This window comes from Oryctolagus cuniculus, chromosome 18, assembly GCF_051225735.1.
Source record: "Oryctolagus cuniculus isolate XC-2025 breed Fujian yellow rabbit chromosome 18, ASM5122573v1, whole genome shotgun sequence".
Taxonomy (NCBI): Eukaryota; Metazoa; Chordata; class Mammalia; order Lagomorpha; family Leporidae; genus Oryctolagus; species Oryctolagus cuniculus.
Genome location: NC_142884.1, coordinates 76375208 through 76396010, shown reverse-complemented (window position 1 = coordinate 76396010; position 20803 = coordinate 76375208). Strand labels below are relative to the sequence as shown.

The following is a 20803-nucleotide window of genomic DNA, read 5'->3' as shown; positions in this document are numbered from 1 at the left end:
CACGCCGGTCGGGGCTGGCTAGGGCCAAAGCAGAAAGCTGGGCGCTCCATCCAGGCCTCCTCCTCCGGGGGCAGGGGCCCAACTCCTTCAGCCTGCGTCGGCAGGACGGGAGCCATATGGGGTGCCAGTGTCCGAACCACGTGGCCAAAGGCCCACCCCGGCAGCTCCATTTTCCACAGCACAACTTGACCTTTAGACACGGAGCCCCTTGCCCCTCCCCACCTCCAACAAACCTGCAGATCGAACTTCCTCTAGGCCGCTTTTCCCCGTTATTCCAAGTTCAAGTCCGTTCCTCCTGATGCTCCCCTGCGTCCCTTCTCCGTGGGGAGGTCTCGAGCAGGAGCCTGGATGCTCCCCACTTCCCTGCCGTCAAAGCCCACAGCTTGACGGCGGTCCTGGCCCCGGCCCTCCCCACCACTGCCCGTGAGGTTGCACGGACGGGTCCCGACTCAGTACCCCGAAGCTGTCCTCGTCCCCTGCCTCCTCCTTCCCTTCCACTCACCCCTCCTCAAACACCCGCTTCTCAGAGGCTTCCCCGGCTGTCCTAGCCAACACCCACACCCGGCGCCTTGCCTGAGCCATGATGCACTCAGAGGCTTCCCCGGCTGTCCTAGCCAACACCCACACCCGGCGCCTTGCCTGAGCCATGATGCACGTCACCTGTGCTCTTGTTCATTGCCTGCCTCTACACACATACGCTCCACCCGTGAGCAAACACACACGTGTGTGTGTGTGTGTGCACGTGCATGTGGTATCTCTAGAACTTAGAACAGTGCCCAGAACACAGCAAGGGATCAATAAATATCAAGTGGAGGCATGGTGGGTGGATGGGTGGATGTGTGAGTGCACAGAGGGTGGGTGAGTGGGGAGCTGGGTGGATGCATGAGAACACGGTGGAGGGGTGTGGACGGGTGGGTGGGTGGATGGATGGTGGGTGGATGGTGGGTGAGTGGGTGGACAGGTGGGTGAGTGGGTGGACGGGTGGGTGGTGGGTGGGTGGGTCACGGTGTACGTGTCATTCTGATTTTCAGGCAGACATCAGGCAGTGGGGACCATGCGTTCGGGACGGCACCACCCAGCCTCAGCTGAGACACCAGGGCTCCCCCAGGCCCTATCCCTGTGGGGAGGAGGAGCCCCTCGTCATGGTCTCAGGGACACGGGAGCCGCCGCCAGCCCTTCGAAGGCACAGCCATCGAGGACTTGCTGGCTCCCAGGCATCTCCCACCCCCAGTGCCCGCGCACGTCTGGGATGGAAGTGGGGAACAGTCCCCTCCGCTCTCAGATTTTCCAGAACCGACCTGGGCCTCACCCCCTGCCCCGCCCCCGCCAGGGTTCAGCTCTGTGGGAGGCGGCCACAGGTGGCCCTTCCTCATCAAGGCAGAAACTGAGACAGCCTAAGGACCCCAGGACCCCGCCACCCGGTGACGGGGGAGGGTGGACCAGGCAGGCGGCTCTGCTGCCAGAAACGATGCCCAAGGCCGCTCCACCGGGTGGCTCTGGGGTCTCCCCTGCCGGGCGGCTGAGCCCAGACAGCGTGCTTTGCTCCACGCGGCTCCCGGGGCAGAAGTTAGTCCTGGAGCCGCCCGATAACCCACAGGAGGCCGCAGAGGAGCCAGGAGCAGATGGTCAGGGTGAGCTTGGGCCACGTGACGTTCTGTTATTGTCATTACCTGCTCTCGCCTACGTCCCTGCCCGCTGGCCCTGAAGTGCCCAGTGCTGGACCCCCCCTCGTTGCATCGGGGGCTCCCAATGCAGAGTCGCAGGTGCCGGCCAGCTGCAAGGGAGTCTGGGAGAGCGAGCGTCGCACGCTTGGCTTCTGTGCAGGGAGGGGCTGTGCCTGGGGGACCCTCGGATGCCACGGGCGGCTGGCGTCAGGCCCGCTGACTCTGCCATGGAGCGGCGCCTCGTGAGGCCCGCGTGTGCGGCCAGAGTCTCCGCTGTCTGCCGACACCCCGTCCCGCTCTGGGAGGAGCTGGGCCTGTTTGGCGGGACGGCCGAGTCCAGGGCTGGGCGAGGAGACAATGCGCCGAGCCGGGACGTCCTGCTGAGCCAGAGAGGCAGGAAGCGCTCCGAGGCGATGGCCACACAGCCGGGGCCAGCGCCAGCCGGACGCAGTCTCTCTGCCAAAGCCAGGACAGCGCGGTCAGCAGAGGCCTGGTGAGCAGGCCCCGTGACCCCAGGGCGCCCACGCCCGCGTGAGTGCGTGCGCATCTGTGTGCCCTGCGTCTGTCCGTCTCCACCATCCACCTGCGAACCACCCATGTCAATCAGGCAATCCACCCGGCCCAGCCCAGGAGCCACCCTCCCGCAGCAGGAGACACACACACCTACGGACGCGTGCACAAACAAACAAGAAGAGGGAAGCGTTTCCCGAGCGGCCGACGCCAGCCAGGCAGTCTGGAAGGAATTGTGGAACCAGAAAAATCGCCTGTGACCAGCATCGTAAAACACTTGTTTTAGGAAAAAGCAGCAGTGGAGGCTGGGAGCCGTGGGAGGAGGCTTTATGGGGACCAGGATGTGTGCGTGGTTTCACTGTGTCCTTCCACGAGCTAATGGCTTGTTTAAAAATAGGAACTCCATGGCACAGATGCCTGGAGACGGATCTTCTGCGTGGTCAGAACTGGCGCCCGCAGCAGCGGCGCCTGGAGGGGACACCCCGCCTCCTCTGTGGTCCCGGACCCAAAACGCAAGCCCGAGTCTAAGAACGAAGGCGCAACGGCCACCTGACCTGCGAGGCGGTCGCCAGTGCTCACGCCGTCATCTTGAGACAGAGCCAACGGCGTGGGCCAGGAGCCCCTGGGGCACCAGACGCCAGGAGAGCGGGATGGGAGCAGGGCGGAGCAGGCAGCTCCTGGCACCAACGGTGCTTTCCTGCTTTAGGGCGGCTCACGTGTGCAGGGAAGAGAACGCTCTCCTTCCGTCCGCAGAGTGGCGATCTTGGGAAGGGTCAGCGACGGATGCGGGGAGGGGAGGGGGAGGTGCCTCGGTCTGCCCCCGCCGGGGCTCCCCCAGAACGCACATCCTCCCCACACCTCAGCGTGCCGCCCTGCGCCTTTGGAAAGAGGGTCTTTGCAGAGGGGATTCGTGACGGATCTCAAAAGGAAGCCCTCCTGGACTAGGAGTGGCCCCAAATGCAGTGCCCGATGTCCTTGTAAGGGGAGGAGAGAGCACAGCCAGCCATGCGCGGCCAGTGGGCCCTGGGAGGACAGATCGGGGACGTGCGGGACGCAGCCAGAGCCCAGGAGGCCGGGGGCCCGGGCAGCGGGCAGGGCGCCTTCAGAGGGAGCGCCACCGTGCTGTGGGACTGGCGGCCTCGAACTCACGGGGCGCATGTGTGTCATTGTTACATAGGCTCACAGGTCAACTGCCCACTTCTTTCTAAAGACTTATTCATTTGAAAGGTAGAGTTGCAGAGGCAGAGACAGGAACAGACAGAGAAGGAGAGAGAGAGAGAGAGAGAGAGAGAGAGAGAGAGAGAGAGAGAGAATCATCCATCCACTGGTTCACTCCCCAAATGACCACAACCAGCAGGGCTGACCAGATTAAAGCCAGGAGCCAGGAACGTCTTCAGGGTCTCCCACACTGGTGCAGAGGCCCAAGCACTTGGGCCATCCTCTGCTGCTTTCCCAGGCCACAGCAGGGAGCAGCTGGGACTCGAACCAGCGCCCATGTGGGATGCCGGCACTGCAGGCAGCGGCTTTACCCGCTACGCCACCGCGCTGGCCCCAGGTGAGCACGAATGCCCGGCCTGTGTGCCCGTTTCCCCTTCTTGCCCCCTCGGGGTGGGACGTGCTTGTGCACCCTTCACGGCCCTGTGCAGCGGCAGCGGCTGCGGGACCCAGAGCCGGCGAACAGGAAGAAGTGGAAACTAAGTTTCATGAAAATCGGTGTTTCCTTGGCTCCCTGATAAACATCAGAGACCCGGAGCTCCTGCCTCCAGGACCGGCAGAGCCGTGATCTCAGACCAGCACGGCCTCCCAGGTGACCAGGAGCACCCAAGGGCGCAGGCACCGGCTGCAGCAGTTAACACGCCGCTGGGGCGCCCGCACCCCACACCGCAGTGCCTGGGGTCACCCACCTGGGCCGAGCTCCGCTCAGGAGCAGAGGACGGAGCCGCTGGGAGCGAAGGGGACTCAGAGGGGACACTCAGTCCCGCGCTGAGCTCTGCCCACGACGTGCGCAGGGCGGCCACCAGGCTGCCAGCAGGGCTCGGGGCCCTGGACACCAGGGCAGCCCCGGTCCTCCGCGGTGGACTGGACCTCTGGTTGGGCTGGGCCAGTTGCTGCCTGCTGAGACCAGCAGCTACCCGGTCCCTGCGGCGCGCTCCCTGCGGTGTCTGGATCACAGCCGGAAATGACCAGACGCCCGAGGGAGGCAGGACACGCGGCCACCGCTTGACAGAAGGGGTCAGGACACTGTGGCCCCCGGATGGCCGTGTGCTTTCGAAAAGCATCGAGGGGTGTAGCGGGTAAGCTGGCATCCCACAGGGGCGCCAGTTCATCTCCCGGCTGCTCCACTTCCAGTCCAGCTCCCTGCTACGGCCTGGGAGAGCAGTGGAAGATGGCCCAAGTCCTTGGGCCCCTGCACCCGCGTGGGAGACCTGGAAGAAGCTCCTGGCTCCTGGCTTTGGATTGATGCAGCTCGGGCCATTGTGGTCATCGGGGAGTGAACCAGTGGATGGAAGACACCTCTCTCTCTCTCTCTCTCTCTCTCTCTCTCTCTCTCTCTCTCTGTGTGTGTGTCTCTACCTCTCTCTGCAACTCTTTCAAATAAATACATCTTAAAAAAAAAAAAAAGAAAAAGTGGGTCAGCTGGGTGCCCGTCCCTGGCCAGCCTGCTGCCTGCTGCCCACCTCCGGGCCAGACCAGGGGCCAAAGGAGGGGCTGGCTTTGGGGCCTGTGTCTTGGTTCTTGGACAGAGGCCGGTGCCAGCTCACTTGGCTGAGACGAAGGAGGAAAAGGAATTTGCCAGGCTTTCAAAACCGTGCCGTCGGCACCGGACTTGTTAAAGGGCCTGGAGACTTCTTAAGCCCCGGTGGCGTCTAGGGCAGGTCTGGGTTCGCAGCAGAACCTGTGGAGGAAGGTGGATTTGCAGACACTTCCATCCCGGGGACCCCCTGCTGCCCGGCCACCCACAGGGCCGCCCAGGCTGCATGTGCCGGCTTCTGCAGGGGCCAGGGGTGGAGGGCTCAGGACGCCATCCTCCACTGCACCCAGGGGCCAGGAGAGGGGTGCAGCAGGAAGAGGAGGGTCTACTCTGGGAGTCCGATACAGCAAGGGACACGCCCTCTTCCGGGGGGGGGGACTCGCTCCCTCTCGATGGGGGGGGGTCCTCTCTGGGCATCGCTGACCATTAGAATGTCCTTTGTTCCACTTGGTAGGAATCTGTCGCCCTGTGACTCGCACTCATCGGAATTCATTTTTTTTTTTTAAAGATTCATTTACTTATTTGAAAAGCAGAGAGAGAGAAAGAGGGAGGGAGGGAGAGAGAGAATGCATCTGCTGGTTCACTCCCCAGTGGCCACACAGCCAGGGCTGGACCAGGCCAAATCCAGGAGCCAGGAGCTCCATCCTGGTCTCCCACGTGGGTGGCGGGGGCCTGAGCACTCGGGCCATCATCAGCTGCCACCCCAGGCACCTCAGGAAGGAGCTGGACTTGGAGTGGAGAAGCCAGGAATCGAACAGGCGCTCCGAGACGCCGGCACGGCGAGCAGGGGCTTCAGCCCTGGGAGACAGACAGCAACCTTGTGGCACGTGCTCTGTGCACGCACGAGTTGCCTGCATTTAGTCTGCAAGCAGCCTTAGAACACAGACACCCTTCGCTGTGCCCTCTACAAGACGGGTGACAGTGCTCAGAGAGGCAGCCACGTGCCCAGTGTGGCACAGCTCAGGAAGTCCCAGTCCTGGCTCTGAACACCCTCGGCGCCACGCTGGCTCCTGCCAGGGTAATCTTCAGTGACAGCTGTCACCACCCTGTCCCGCCTTCCTTTCTCCCATGTCAACGTTCTGGTTCTGTCTGTGTGGGATTGAGGAACAGGCACGTGGTCCATTTGGGTGCCAGGGACACAGGGCAGGCTGCTGGGTGACACTGGCAAAGCTTTTCTCGCGCGAGAAAGAAAGTGTGAGGAGGTCCGCCCTGCTCCCACCCCTCTTCCTGCCTCCAGCCAGGGACAGCGAGCAGCATGGCGCTGTCCTGTGACCAGGAAGACAGGACCAGAGCTGGCGGAGACTTGGGCCAGGCAGCCTGGACTCGCCGAGCTCCTGCCCTGGAGTCACGCCTGCCCGCTGTCCTCAGGGTGGACAGCATCCGACAGAGCGCACCAGGAACCCTGGGGGCCTGGGCTCAGCGGCACGAGGGTGGGGCCAGGGGGTCCATTCCTAACAAGGGCCCCGCGGGATCGGGATGCTGCAGGTCTGGGGGCCTGAGAACCCCCGCTTTAGAGCTGCCCACAGCCAGCACGGCCCAGCCCCCCTCCCCTCCTGGTCAGGCGCCAGCTGGGGTGGGGGGGCTGTGATGTAGCTCCACGCGGCGCTGTCCCAGGTACCAGGGCTGGGAGGAGGGAAGGCCGCGCTCCCTGTCCGTGGTCCCTTGGGGGCGCCCTGTGCTCAGCGGGTCCTTGGGGGAGCCACAGTATCCGGCCCAAAATTAACACAGGGCTGGCAGGTCCCCGCCCAATCATACCCCATCTCCACCTCCTTGGCTGCCGTGGCAACTTCAAGGCCGGCAGCCCCAGGGCAGGCGGGGGCGCGGGATGGTGGGGTCCTGGGGGGTGAGAAGCAGGCAGGGATGGCGCAGATGCTGAGGGCGGGAGGCAGGAGGGGAGCCCCCCCAAGCCCCGTCCCGCGGACGCGACTCACAAAGCATCGGCCATTGTCACCCAACCCTGCAACCTTAGCACTTCTGTGTTATGTTTACTGCAGAGGAAAACCGTCCCACCACAGTGGGAAAGGCAAGGCAGCAGCCTCGTGGTGAGGCCGCGACAGTGGGCTGTGTGCCTCTGATCACCGGCTGAAGTTGCCGGCGTGGTGGGCCTTTCCCCACCAGCTAAGACCCCTGCGTCCTGCAGCTCAGGCTCTGGCTCCCGGCTGCAGCTTCTCAGTGTGGCCGCTGGGGGGCAGCAGTGAGGGCTCAGCATCTGGGTCCCTGCCCCTCACAAGGGAGACCCAGACTCCCAGCTCCAGAGCCGGCCTGGCCCGGCCCGGCCCGGCCCGGCCCAGCCCAGCCCGGCCCAGCCCAGCCCAGCCCAGCCCAGCCCGGCCCAGCCCAGCTCCGGCCTCTGGGCCAGTGAACCAGTGGATGAAAAAATTAAGAAAAAATTAAGTAAACTTAAAAAGCATTTTATCTTATTTGAAAGGGAGAGTGAGGGAGGGAGGGAGGGAGGGAGGTCTTCCATCCACTGGCTCACTCCCCAAAAGGCTGCATCAGCCGGGGCTGGGCCAGGCCAAAGCCAGGAGCCAGGAGCTCCATCCAGTTCTCCCACAAGGGTGCAGGGGCCCAAGCACTAGGACCAACATCCCCTCCCCCTCCCTGCTGCCTTCCCAGGCCACAGCAGGGAGCTGGATCAGAAGTGGAGCAGCCCGGACTTGAACTGGAGCCCACACGGGATGGTGGCACCGCAGGCAGTGGCCTAGCCACTGTGCCACAGCACTGGCCCCGGAGTAAGCCTTTTTAAGCTGATGGTACTGAGAGTGTAGAACAATAATCCAAGTACGGCGCTCACAGGCAGAGCCGTGTGGGAGGCCGACAGCCCCGGGGAGTGCGTGAGCCGCTAACTGGCGAGCTGAGCGGTTCTAACAGCCGGGTTGGGCCCCGTGTGCACTCGCTCCTGCCCGGCTCACCGCGAGCTCCCTGCCCTGAGGCCCACCACCCTCCTCAGAAGCCCAGCCGTGCGGCTGCCGCAACTGAAGCTCTAGAACCATGAGCCAGGCAAGTCTCCCTCCGTGGGCGGCTCATCTGGGCTATTTCACTGTAGTGGCAAAAAGCCGACCAACATGGTGGGCCTGGGAGGAGGGAGCCCCGTGCCCTGGAACAGGAGACCACGTGGCCATGGAGGAGGCGGGGCAGCCTGGGGCCAGGGCCTGGAGGAGGGAGCCTGTCACGGCCTGACTCCCGGCTCCGGGCTCCGACGTGGATGCATTTGGACGTCACTGTGGAGGCGGCGATTACAGCTAAATGGGCTCTAAGGGTGGGCCTGAAGCCGCCACCACCTGTGCCCTTAAAAGGAGACCGACCCCAGAGCTGCCCACGCCCAGAGAGCAGCCCGGGTGAGGACACGCAACGGCCGCCTGCAGACCGGGGAGAGGCCTCCGAGGACGCCAACGCTGCTGGAGCCCAGACCTGGGATGTAGATCGCTGGGGTTTGTTATAGGAACCCGAGCAGGTTAGAACAGGGGGAGCAGGAACTTGACCCATCCGCGCGCAGTGTGACCTGGGGGCCAGCGGCACCCGCAGCGCCAGGGGCTCCTGAGACGCGCGGGGGCAGGCCCTGCCCCAGCCCCCGGGAGCCGGACTCTGCCTGCACTGGTGCACCCCCCATGGCCGCTGTCCCGCCCCCGGCCCCTGCCGGACACAGAGAGCAGAGTCTGCAGTAGGTTTCAGAGGTTTTATTTCACAAATGGTTGGGACTTGTTCCTCATAGACATGTTACAGACACGGCAGAAACGCGCCCGGCTGCACCGCGCCGACAGCGACAGCGGGACCCCTGCTCACGCCAAGCGCACGCACACACGTACAACCAGCTCCGGCACACAGCAAGCAGGAAGACGGCATTTTTCATAGAGAAAAGGCAGGCGGACGGCGGGCTGAGCGAGCCCGGCCCAAGGGCCCGGCAGGTGCTCTCCGCCCACCCCCTGCGAGCTGCCCTTCGGCCTCGCGACCCCGCCTTGCTGTAAATGCAGGGCAGGTTGGGGGGGGGGGGCTGAGGCCGCCGGGACCGCAGATGGAGGGGCAGCCCGCTGACAGGGGCTTCTCCTTTGTAGTCTTGTTTCTGTCTTCCGAAGAAAAATGGCTCCGACTGCGAAACGTTCGTGCCGACGGAAATGGCCAGGCCGGCTGTGGGCGAGGCCGCCCCTCCTGCCCCCGGGCCTGGGTGACAGCTCTAGGAGCTTGAGGGCTGTAACTTATTTTTCAATTATTTGAAAGGCGGAGTGACAGGGAGGGAGGGAGAGACGGGGTGGGAACGAGGGCTTCCTTCCAGGAGCTCACTCTCCCCAATGGCTGCAACGGCCAGGGCCGTGCCGGGCCAAAGCCAGGAGCCCGCAACTCCCTCTGGGTCTCCCACAGGGGTGGCAGGGACCCGAGCACTCGGGCCACCTCCTGCTGCTGCCCGGGCACCTTAGCAGGGAGCCGGCTGGGAAGCGGGCAGCTGGGACTCGAACTGGCGCCCCGACTCGGGGTGCAGGTGTCATAGGCAGGAGCTTAGCTCACTGCACCATGCCAGCCCCGGGCAAACCCTGGGAGTTCCAGAAAGGAGCCCCCTGGGAGCCAGTCCCGGCGGCTCAGGACTCCTGAAGACCCCGTGGCGGCCTCGACGCGGCTTGTCACAGGCTGCGCCACTCCAGCCCGGAGACGTCGCGGGGAGGGTGGGGGTGCACACGCTTTTCCCCTCCGACCTTCGGCACTCGACATCAGGGCCTAGAGAGCGCCACCTGCCCATCACCCAGAGTCGGGGACGCAATGAAGCGGAGAGGCCTCCAGGCAGAGCTGCTCCAGGCGCGTCTTTGACCTTGAAAGTGCTTCGTCAGGGAGCTCGCACGCACGGGGAGCCGGCGTGGAGAGGGGGACAGGCGGGCCAGCCCGGCGGGGGACACCGGCTGAGTCATAGCTCCTGCAGAGCCATCTACAGCCGGGGCGTTCACGTCACCAGGCAAACTCCTGGCTTCGGCAGAGCTTTCGCGAAGTGATGGAAGCCAGAGACACGGCGCTCCCGGAGCCGTGGGGAGGGGAGCCGCGGGCAGGAGCCAGCCACACAAACAGGAAGTGTGGTCCTGCCAGGGTCCCCCTCTCGCGCTGCCCAGGCGCCGCCGTGGGTTTCACAACCAGACAGAGCCGCGAACCTCAGTGAGGAATGCGCCCAGGAATCCGGTCCTCCCACCCCTGAAAAATAGGTCACCCAACGCCTGCCCACCCGGGGAGGCTGCGCGCTCGGTCGGCTTCCCAAAGACCAGCCACAGAGCAGCCTTCTCCGCCGTTCTCAGCCGGCTCAGGGGACCCGGGGGAGACCGGGAGCCCCGAGAACGTGGGCGGCAAAGCACAGCACTTGCAGGGCAGCCGCAGAGGGAGCAGAGAGGATCCCGATCCTCGGTCCTCGATGGGACCAAACGTCGTGGCCACACAGCGCGCGGGGTCCCGGGGCTCCGCTGAGCCAGCACTGCTGGGCGCAGGACCGGCCTGCTTGGGGCACCGCGCCAGCGCCTGCCAGGGCGCTTGGGCCTCTCCCGCCCCGGCCGTTTGACCAGCAAACATCGAGCCCAGTTTTCCCCGGGGCAGGGAAGGACCGCGGCTTTTGTTTTTAAATAAGTCCGTTCGCTCCATTCCCGAAGCTCACTCTGTGTCTCCTCCCGCTGCCCCTGCGGCCCTGGACGCCTCGCTGCGGGGGCTGTGCGGGCCTCCCCCTCCGTCCACCACCAAGAGAGCACTCGGCAGCGAGCTCAGAGACGGGTCGGGGCCCCCGAGGGAGACCCCCAGCGGGACGGGGCACCAGTCCTGCAGCCCAGACCCGAGGCCCAAGACGACACCTCGCCAGGGACCACAGAGGGAGAGACGTCAGACGCCACTCACAGGGCTCCTGACCGTCCAGATTCCCACCCACACCCACCCAGCGCTGTAAAGTAACAAGCAGAACCCCGAAGTCCTGTGCAGGACGTGCCCCAGCGCCTGGTGCTGGACTTCACTGCCTGACCGCAAAGATCCGGAAGGCCTTGCCGTCCCCAGGCGCGCTCAGGCTGAAAGAGAAGGGAGAGTGTGTTACCGAGGGACCGGGGCCGCGGTAGGGATGGGGGCGGGGGGTCAGGAGCACAGCCAAGGCCCAGGGTCCTCCCACGGCAGGGGGCCGTTGGCTGGCGAGCCTCAGCGGGGCAGGTCAGGGTGCCGAGGCTACGTCTCACCGCGGCACCAGCCCTGGCCCGTGAGAGTCGGGCTCACCGCCCAAGGCTTCCACCAGCCCGCTCTGTGCCACCTGGCTTGTCCCGCACCAACGCGGCTCACTCAACAGGCTGAGCGTCAGGGCTCGGCACCGGCCGGCCGGGCGGGCGCTCTGCCGCTCACTTCCTCGGTGTACAGGTGAGCAGTGAGAGGCAGCAGGCAGCGGTGACCCACTGCTGGGGGCAGGAAGCGCTCGGCACCAAGGAAGCAGGTGCTGCAGCCGGCCAAGGGCGGTGCCCCAGGGCCGCCCCCTCTCACGTGCACGACCCCTGGTTCTAAAGCCCGCGTGGGACTGGACAACCGCCTCTGCTATCCAGGCCGAGAGGATTTCGGTCACCCGCAGGGTGTCCCCCAGCCCCCTGCTCTCTGTGCTGGAAACTTCACGGAGAGCCACGCAGGAGGCGGCCCCGTGTGCGGCAGTCGGGGCTGGAACGTGTGCCAGTGCCACCTCCTTTGTGCGGCTCGGGGAGGTCGTGGCACAGGGACGGCCCACGTGGGACCCGCCCACCCCTCGGGAGCCTGCCGTGGCCGCAGTCGCCGTGGCTGGGATCTCCCTTCTCCGGCGACTCACGGCGCCCGGCGCCCTTAGGCCCCCGCTGGCTTCGAGCTGGGCTCTCCGCCTTAACGCTGGGCTGCAGGGGGCTGGGCGCACACCCCAGAGACCCCTTCCTGGACACAGCCCACAGAGGCGCTCTCCCAGGCGGGACCCATCTCTGTTTTCCTAATGCTCACTGCTACGGCATAAACGCTCCAAGTTGTGATTGAACCCAGTTTCTCTTTTTTTTTCCACTTGAATTACACTCTGGCATCGCATCTGAAAACCATTGCCTGACTCAAGGCTGTGAGTATTTAAGTTTGCTGTCCTGTGAGGTTTTTCTACTTGTTGTTGGTCAGGACAGACCAACAGGGCTTCCATCCGCTCAGTCACTCCCCCAAAGCCCGCACTGGCCCCCGGCTGGGAGCTCACCCCAGGCCCCCCACGTGGGTGGCGGGGACCCGGGACTGCAGCCACTCCCGCTGCCTCCCAGGGCCTGCGCGGACCGCGGCTGGACTCAGACAGGGCACATGCGTGTCTTCGCTGCTGGGCTGGCGTGTCCGGCTCTCACACACAGGCCTACAGTTCACGCGGAGTCCATGCTTGCAGCCGCCGTGAGGCAGAGGCCCCGGCTCCAAGTTCTGCTTGCCCACGTCTGGCTGTCCCGGCGCCACTGTGGGGACCCTACTCCGCCCGCTGACCGTGGACTCCGGCTGAAACCCCCGGCTGTCAGCGTGATGGGTGCTTTCCTGACCCACGTGTCTACGCCCAAGCCAGCACCATCGGTCCTGGCTGCGGCGGTGAGCGTGTGGAGCTGGGAAGCACACGCACGCCGCCTGCCGAATGCCAGTGACGCTCTGCATTTGTGCCAGGTGCGTGGTACAAAGGGGCTCTGGGGGCCGGCGCTGTGGTGTAGCAGGTAAAGCTGCCGCCTGCAGTACCGGCATCCCACATGGGCGCTGGTTCAAGTCCCGGCTGCTCCACTTCCCATCCAGCTCTCTGCTGTGGTCTGGGAAAGCAGTAGAAGATGGCCCAAGTGCTTGGGCCCCTGCACACACATGGGAGACCTGGAGGAGGCTCCTGGCTTCAGATCAGCCCAGCTCCAGCCATTGCAGCCATCTGGGGAGTGAACCAGTAGATGGAAGACCTCCACCCTCTCTCTCTCTGCCTCCCCTCCTCTAACTATCAAAACTTCCCGTCTGAGCACAGGCAGCCCGGGGAAAGCTGAGCAGTGGCAGTGCTGGCCCAACGGACAGACGGCGGCTGCCAGACCGCACGTCGCAGAGCCGACGCCCAGGGAGCACTCCCGGGGACTCGGGGTCCAGGCTCCATGCTGGCCCCGGGGAAGGGCATCCAGAGACTCAGGCTGACCGTTTCTGGGCAGTGTGTTGGCTGCACAGCGCGGCGGACGAGCACAGCTCCGGCGGGACTTGTCACCACGACCCCCTCAGGGCTGGGGTCTGAGACCCCGAATTGGAGGCTCCCGCACTAGGCAGGCAGCCTGGGCACACGCACAAGCCTCAGCCGTGTGGAATCCCTGGTTGTTTGTCGGCCTCCCCCACGGCAGCTTTGTGCACTTGGCTACCCCGGGGTTGAACTTTCGAAGCGTGTATCAGATGGGAGCACTCCCAGAGAGCGGCTGTGAAGAGAAGCCAAGAGCCAGCAGGCGGCCGGACGCAGGCCAGCGGCTCCTGGCGGGCCAGGAGGCGGCGGACAGCGGCTGCCTGGGGCTGAGACGACCTGGCTGGCCTACTGCTCACTGGACAGCTCACACCCCAGGGCCCTGCCCCGTCCTCAGGGCGGCAGGAGCCCCAGGCTTCTGCAGCCCCCAGCTCTCTGCACAGTGGCCAGGCCCCGTGTCTGCAAGGTCTCGGGGCTTCACAGCCCACTGGACTCACCCTGGGCTGGAGACCCTGCAGGTGGGCAGTGGGTCCTCACACTCACAGCCCCCCGCAGCCAGGGGACAAGGGAGCCACTGGGGCTGTCGGCCAGACCAGACGTGTCTAGTATCTGTGTGTCTGTGTGTGTGCATCTGTGTGTGCACGTGTGTGCCTATACCTGTGTATCTGTGTACACCTGTGTCTGTGTACACGTGTGTATTATCTGTCTCTGTGTGTTTCTGTGTGCACGTGTATCTGTGTGTATCTGCGTGTGTGCACGTGTGTCTGTATGTATCTGCATGTGTGCACATGTGTCTGTGTGTATCTGCGTGTGTGCACGTGTATCTGTGTGTATCTGCGTGTGTGCATGTGTGTCTGTGTGTATCTGCGTGTGTGCACGTGTCTGTGTGTATCTGTGTGTGTCCATGTGTGTCTGTGTGTATCTGCGTGTGTCTGTGTGACTGTATCTATGTGCGTGTATGTGTGTGTGCATGAGGCTGTTTTGTTTAAAGGATTCAACCCCGCCCCAGCATCTCCCACTCTACCAGTCTTCCAGGAAACTCAAGGCCCAGTGGACACAGGTCAGTCTCAGCAGCAGGAGCCCGGCTGGGAAGTCCATGCCTCTGGGCCCAGTCCACGCATCTGCCTGCCGTGTTCCTACAGGAGCCCTCCCCGGGACACCGCGGAGAGGCGGCGAGCCCGCCAGGGGCCGGGGGCAGCGACTGGCAGGGGCTCCTCAGCTAAGGCAGCCGCGGGTCCCGCCTGGGTCCCAGGGTGGCCCACGCGGGCTGCACGAGGGTCGTCCTGCCTGGGTCCCAGGGTGGCCCACGCGGGCTGCGCGGGCGGCACGAGGGTCGTCCTGCCCGGAGCCCAGCCCGGGGCTGCTGGGCCTCCTCAGCTGACTGTGAAGCCCACGGCACCTCTGACGGTAGCGCAGTTTCAGAGGACGGTGCCACACGCCTGCGCAGACGCCTGTGCGTGCTGCGAGCCCCTGGGGGCGGCGAGCGGCTGCGAGAGCAGGCACTGTGCGGGGCTCTGGTTCTCCACTCTGGAAACGTCTAAAGCCAGGAACCAGCGCTAAGCCTGCAGGCCCGCCCCGGCCCCTCCTCGGGAGGTCTGTGCCCCACGGCAGTGGCTTGTCCGGGTAGAAGGAGTCAGGGTGCTGCTTCCAGGAGCCGATCTCGGGGCAGGTGGCCTGGGTTCATGTCCCAGCTGTTCCCCCGTCACCTGGGTGACCGCACAAGGGACCCAACCTCTGTGTGCGGCCCCCTCCTAATGGACAAAGTGGGGCCACTGGGCTGGGGGCGGGGCTAGCTGGGCGAGCGTGCAGAGAGGCTGAGAAACGCTGGTTATGGGCAGGACCCCGGAGCCCAGGAGCAGCCTGGCGTGGCAGCCGGTGCGGAGCCCACGAGCTCTGAGGATCACTGCCCCACACTTGCCGCCTCCCAGGATCTCTGCACACGCACGGAGACGTCCAGTCACCCACGCCTTCAGACTCCCGGAGTGGCCCCTGCCACGGGCAGCCACCAAGCACCCGGGAGGGGCTTGTCCGAGGAAAACAGACCAAGTCAGAGTTCGTCCCGAACAAACTAGGAAAGAGCGTGGAAGTCTCACTAACCGCTTCTCTGTTTCAAATGATGACATCATGGATGTGTCGGGTTAAAGAACACGAATTCTAAGTCTCTCTGCTGTCTCTCTCCACCTCGGCCACCAGGAACTGGCGAAGCCTGCGTGTGGCACACAGGATACACCTGCTGGCTTCCCAGCCACGGCCACAGCCCCGCGGTGGTGCCTCTCGAAGGAGCCGCCCGTAAGCGACGCGTGAGCTCACCCTGGGACAGCCGTGCGCCCCCACACAGCTCTGCACACGGCCACGTGTGGACACCAGGAGGTCCAGGAGCTGTCACCGCGGCTTCCAGCTGCCTGGAAGCCTCTCTAAAACCAGTCCCGGCACCGGTGTTGCGGTGCAGCAGGTAACGCCGCCGCCTGTGACACCAGCGTCCCATGCGGGCTCCGGTTCATGTCCCGGCTGCTCCACTTCCGATCCAGCTCCCGCCAACGCACCAGGGACAGCAGCAGGGGATGGCGCAAGTGCCTGGGCCCTGCACCACGTGGGAGGCCCACATGGAGCTCCTGGCTCTGGGGTTTGCCTGACCCCGCCCTGGCCGCGCAGCCACCTGACGAGTGAACCAGCAGATGAAAGATCTCTCCCTCTAACTCTGCCCTTCAAATGGATAAATCTTAGCGCACACACACAAAACAAACACAAAACCCCGTCCCCGCGTCGGACAACACCCGAGCTGGCACTCATCCACTTCCCAGCTCACCCGAGAGCGCGCAGACACCTTCAGCTTCCTCTGCTGTCCATCAGGTGCGGGTGGGGGAGTGCACCAGCGCGCCCCCCCCCCCCCACAGGGCTGTCGGGAGGCTGCGTGGTGCGTGTCTGACCGAGGGGCTGGAGCCGTCCGCGGGCAGTCAGCTCTCACATCTCCCACGGGGCCGTCGCTGACACTGCAGGGTCCCGGCCTCCGCGGGGGACAGGGCCGGCCTCTGCGTGCAACGCCTGGTTCCCAGCGGGGGAAACTTCCCAGCGCCCTGCTTTGCACAGTGAGCGCGGAGGTCCCGTGGAACAGGGGAGCAGGGGCTGTGACCACGCCGGCCCCGTCGCTCCCAGCTCCCGCACTGCCCTCCTTGACGCCGCCCCCCGCCCCACCCTGGTGCCGTGTCATCCACCCCCGCTCAGGGACGCTGTGGAGAGGCAACAAGCCCCCCGGGGAGGAGGGCCAGCAACTGGCAGGTGCTCCTTAGCCGGGGCCTTGCACGCCCAGCCCTGCTGGTCCCAGCTCGCAGCCCCAACACGGCCAGGAGGGCCTGGCACGCCCGGGAAGCAGCAGCGACGCTCGGGTCGCCTCCCCGGAGCCCAGCCCCAGGGACCCCAACTCTCCTCACTTCATTTTGTGAAATACGCAGGATTTTCTAGGGGACAAAGCCTCAGAACTTGCTAGAGGGCGAGTCCCACCAGGCAGAGACCCCGGGGAACTGATCACCGCTGGGTCCTGGCACCTAGCCCATCACGAGTGCACCTGGAAGGAACCACGTGGCTGGAGGGTTGGGACAGAGCTCAGGAGCCACGCCACGGCCACAAAGGCCACCCACTGCCCCTACTCCCGCCCTGTCACACATGGATCCATCGGAGCCTCGCACGGGCCCCTGTGTCAGAGGAGGGGCCCAGGCCTGTCCCTGGCGACCCAGCCAGCAACAGGGAAGCAGGGTCCTGATGCCGCCCAGCCCTGCCTGCGTGTGGGGCTCGAGGGCTCACGGCCCCCTGGGTGGTCTCAGAAGGCCCGCAATGCATGCACAGTGCTCGGGCCCTGCCAGCCGCATCAGTCACCCGGGGTGTGGGCCCCGTGCCCGCCACTCAGCACCTGCACCCTGGGCTCACAACAGCGGCCGTCACTCCTGAGCCACTCCTAGCACTTCCAACCCTGCAGGCCGGGCGTGGTGCCTGGGAAAGGGCTACCCCAGTGAGCTGCCCAGGCCATGGGGCCTGTGGCCCTACTGCCCCCCAGGTAATGGTTGCTGTGAGCACCCCCTACAGGCGACCGAGGGGCGGCACCGCCATGGGGTGTTTTGAGATCACTGCGACCTCTCGGCACAGGGCAGGGCCAGGCCACCTGCACCGGGGAGACGCGTCCTGCGAGGGGGCCCTCGTGCAGCCTGCGGGGGTCCGGACCCGAGGAGGACGTGAGGGACACAGTCCACAGAGGGACGACACACGAGAGGGGAGGGGTCGCGGGAGCGGCCGCCTGCCCACCCCCGGGAGGACACTGGTTCTGCTGAGCCGCCGGCTGTGGCAGCTGTCGGGGTTGCCGAGCAGACCCGGATGTGCCCCCGACGGACAGACGGGCCGTGCCTCAGGAAGGGCCAGCGCCTGCTCAGAGCCTGTGACACTCCTGAGAGGCAACGCAGCACTGCAACGCGGGCCCCTGGACTCCGGGGCCTGTGACGCCCGTGAGCGTGAGCGTGCAGACCAGAAAGCAGGCTAGGCCCCGACTAGGCTGGGCCCTCTCTGAGGAACATTCTAGAAAGGCATACCCAGGCCGGCGCCGCGGCTCAATAGGCCAATCCTCCGCCTGCGGGGCCGGAAGATCTGCCCCCACCCCCAGTGGGAGAAGCCTGCGCACCCCTGTGCTGCGCCCCACGCGGCCAGCAGGGGCGGCCTCCACGCACTCTGCAGTGACGCCACTCAGTACTGGCCGCCGGCCCACAGCAGCCCGAGGGCAGGCGCGACAACTGTCCCCAGTCCCCAGACGAGCACGCGACGCTCAGAGCCCCCACGTGAGCAGCCCGGGAAGCCGCCCTACCTCTCCGACTGCACCCCGTTCCTGAGCGAGCCCGCGTAGCTCTTCTTCTTGTCGACCGGCATCACGTCCACGTAACCCCCGAGCTCATCGACGACGGCCCCCGCGTGCACGGCCGCCCTGCAGATGCCCGAACTCTGCAAACAGAGGGGCCGCGGTCAGTGTGGGTGCCCGGGCCCCGAGTGCGCCGCGGCCGCCGGGGAGGGCCCTCCTGTCACGCTGCGTGGCGGGGAGCCGAGGACACGGCCGCCCGCAGCACGGCCTTGTGAGAGCCCAGCGGAAAGAAGGGGCCGTCAGAGGAGGAGGTACTTTTCTCTGGAGGGAGGAGAGAATTCCACTTTGCTCCTGGCCCTGTTGTAAATGCTGCTGGAGTTTGTGGTCACAAAAGGCTTGCATAGCCTCGGGTGGCCGCTGCCATCATACGTGAGAGTGTCAATTGCTAAATCAACAACAGGAGTCACTGTGCACGGACGCCCCACGCAGCACCTCTGTCCTCAGGGAGCTGCACTGTGAGAATTAACTGTGAAACTTCAGTTCTGTGTGAGTGAATGTGGGCAAACTGTTCACATCTCTACTTAGCAGAGCGCTGGTCTTCTGTGTACAAAGTCAACTGAAAATGAATCTTTTTTGTTGTTGTTGTTGTTTTTTTTTTTTTTTTTTTTTTTTGACAGGCAGAGTGGACAGTGAGAGAGACAGACAGAGAGAAAGGTCTTCCTTTGCCGTTGGTTCACCCTCCAATGGCCGCCGCGGCCGGCGCGCTGCGGCCGGCGCACCGCGCTGATCCGATGGCAGGAGCCAGGAGCCAGGTGCTTCTCCTGGTCTCCCATGGGGTGCAGGGCCCAAGCACCTGGGCCATCCTCCACTGCACTCCCTGGCCACAGCAGAGGGTTGGCCTGGAAGAGGGGCAACCGGGACAGAATCCGGCGCCCCGACCGGGACTAGAACCCGGTGTGCCGGCGCCGCAAGGCGGAGGATTAGCCTAGTGAGCGCGGCGCCGGCCCGAAAATGAATCTTAACAGAGAATGGGACTGGGGAGGGCAGAGGGAGGAGGAGGAGGGGCAGGAGTGGGGGAGGAGGGGCGGGAGTGGGGGTGGGGGGCGGGAATGGTGGGAAAAAAAAATCACTGTATTCCTAACGTTGTACTTAGAAATTTCTATTCTTGGCCGGCGCCGCGGCTCACTAGGCTAATCCTCCACCTTGCGGCACCGGCACACCAGGTTCTAGTCCCGGTTGGGGCACCGGATTCTGTCCCGGTTGCCCCTCTTCCAGGCCAGCTCTCTGCTGTGGCCCGGGAGTGCAGTGGAGGATGGCCCAAGTGCTTGGGCCCTGCACCCCATGGGAGACCAGGATAAGTACCTGGCTCCTGCCATCGGATCAGCGCGGTGCGCCGTCCACGGCGGCCATTGGAGGGTGAACCAACAGCAAAGGAAGACCTTTCTCTCTGTCTCTCTCTCTCACTGTCCACTCTGCCTGTCAAAAAAAAAAAAAAAACATAAATAAAAGGTTTCTTTGGGGGAAAAAAAAAAACCGTAAACCTCACTGAGGTGGGGGTCCTGGGCTGGGGCGGGGCTGGCGGGGGGGAGCTGCAGCATTGATCTACCTGCAGCCACGGGGACCACCTCTCAGCCACGCCAGGGCCCCTTCCTGGAGCAAGCAAGACGGAGCCACAGAGAATCCTGGGAGGTTCCCGGGGCTGGGAAGAGAAGTGACGCCCTGGACATGGGCTGGGGGATGGGGCTGTGGGGCTGCCGGAACTGGGGGGGGGGGGGGCAACCAGGCCGCGGTTCAGAGGGGACAGGGGCGCAGATTTGCGTGACAAGAACCTGATGGAGACCCAGCTCCCCACTAGGTGAATGTACCCAACACATCGACCGTACTTTACCCCCGACACAGAGGGGCTGCCCCAAGGCCCAGGACCGACTGCTCGGCAGCGCCCCCTAGTGCCGCCCTCAGCCGTGTGGGGGCCCTGAGCGTTTCCAAGGCTGCAGACAGCGAGGGTCTCAGGACCCACAGCAAAAAAAAAAAAAAAGCTTTGTGTGCAACACGTTCACAGAGGTGGAATTAAAAGATGATTCCGGTGGGAAACATCCCGAAATTCTCGCACAGATTTTACATAACACACGTTTTCCACGCGCTTTCCCCCTCCTATGCTATGCGTGAATCTCAAAATTTTGTGCATCAAGATTAGCTTTTTATAAAAAGATAAGTTTTTTACCTGAGAGAGAGAGAGAGAGAGAGAGAGAGAGTCCCATCCCCGGCTCACTCCCCAAATGCCCACCACAGCTGGGGCCGGTCCAGGCCGAAACCGAGAGCTGGGACTCGATCCGGGTCTCCCGTGTGGGCGGCAGGGACCCAACTACCAGCGTCATCGGTGCTGCCTCCCGGAGTTGGCAGCCGCCGGAAGCTGCAGTCGGGAGCGGGCGCTAACGCCGAAGCCTGGGATTTGGTGAGGGACACGGGCATCCTAGCCAGCACCTGACTTCTAGGCCAAATGGAGTCCCACAAACCTGCTCTTTAATTCCCTTTTCCATGAACTTTTTGAAGCCCCTGCGCTCTGAACCAGCCTTCGGATGGGACAGGCGACACCCACGTGGGAGCCGGGCTGCGTGGGCTCCGGGACCTGCCCGCGGGGTGTCTGTGTCTAGGCCTGCGCAGGAACAGCCCCACAAGCCACTGCCTCCTCACCGCCTGGCCTGGCCTGCCCTTCAAAACCCACGTTTTTCCGAGCAGGGGCTGCTGCCGGGCACGGGAAATCCACCTCTCCCTGAGAAGGGAACGTGGCCGCTGTTCCCTGGAACGTGGCCGCTGTTCCCTGGAACGTGCTGGAATCCACACACGCCCCGACCCCAGGCCGGAGCAAGGACTGCCAACTCACGGCGGGGCTG

The 20803-nt window shown here is 64.6% G+C and overlaps 1 protein-coding gene across 1 annotated transcript in view; it reads right to left on the bottom strand.

Annotated features, from left to right (window-relative positions):
• Positions 1-8588: 8588 nt before the first annotated feature.
• The window catches only part of CRISPLD2 (cysteine rich secretory protein LCCL domain containing 2), a 48984-nt gene continuing 36769 nt past the window's right edge, over positions 8589-20803 (bottom strand). Inside the window, exons 14-15 of the mRNA XM_070061856.2 lie at positions 17922-18055; positions 8589-10943 (exon numbers count right to left, since the gene is read on the bottom strand). Of these exons, the coding sequence (XP_069917957.1) occupies positions 10889-10943; positions 17922-18055 (189 nt within the window). The 3' untranslated portion in view covers positions 8589-10888. The remainder of the gene's footprint in view (positions 10944-17921; positions 18056-20803) is intronic.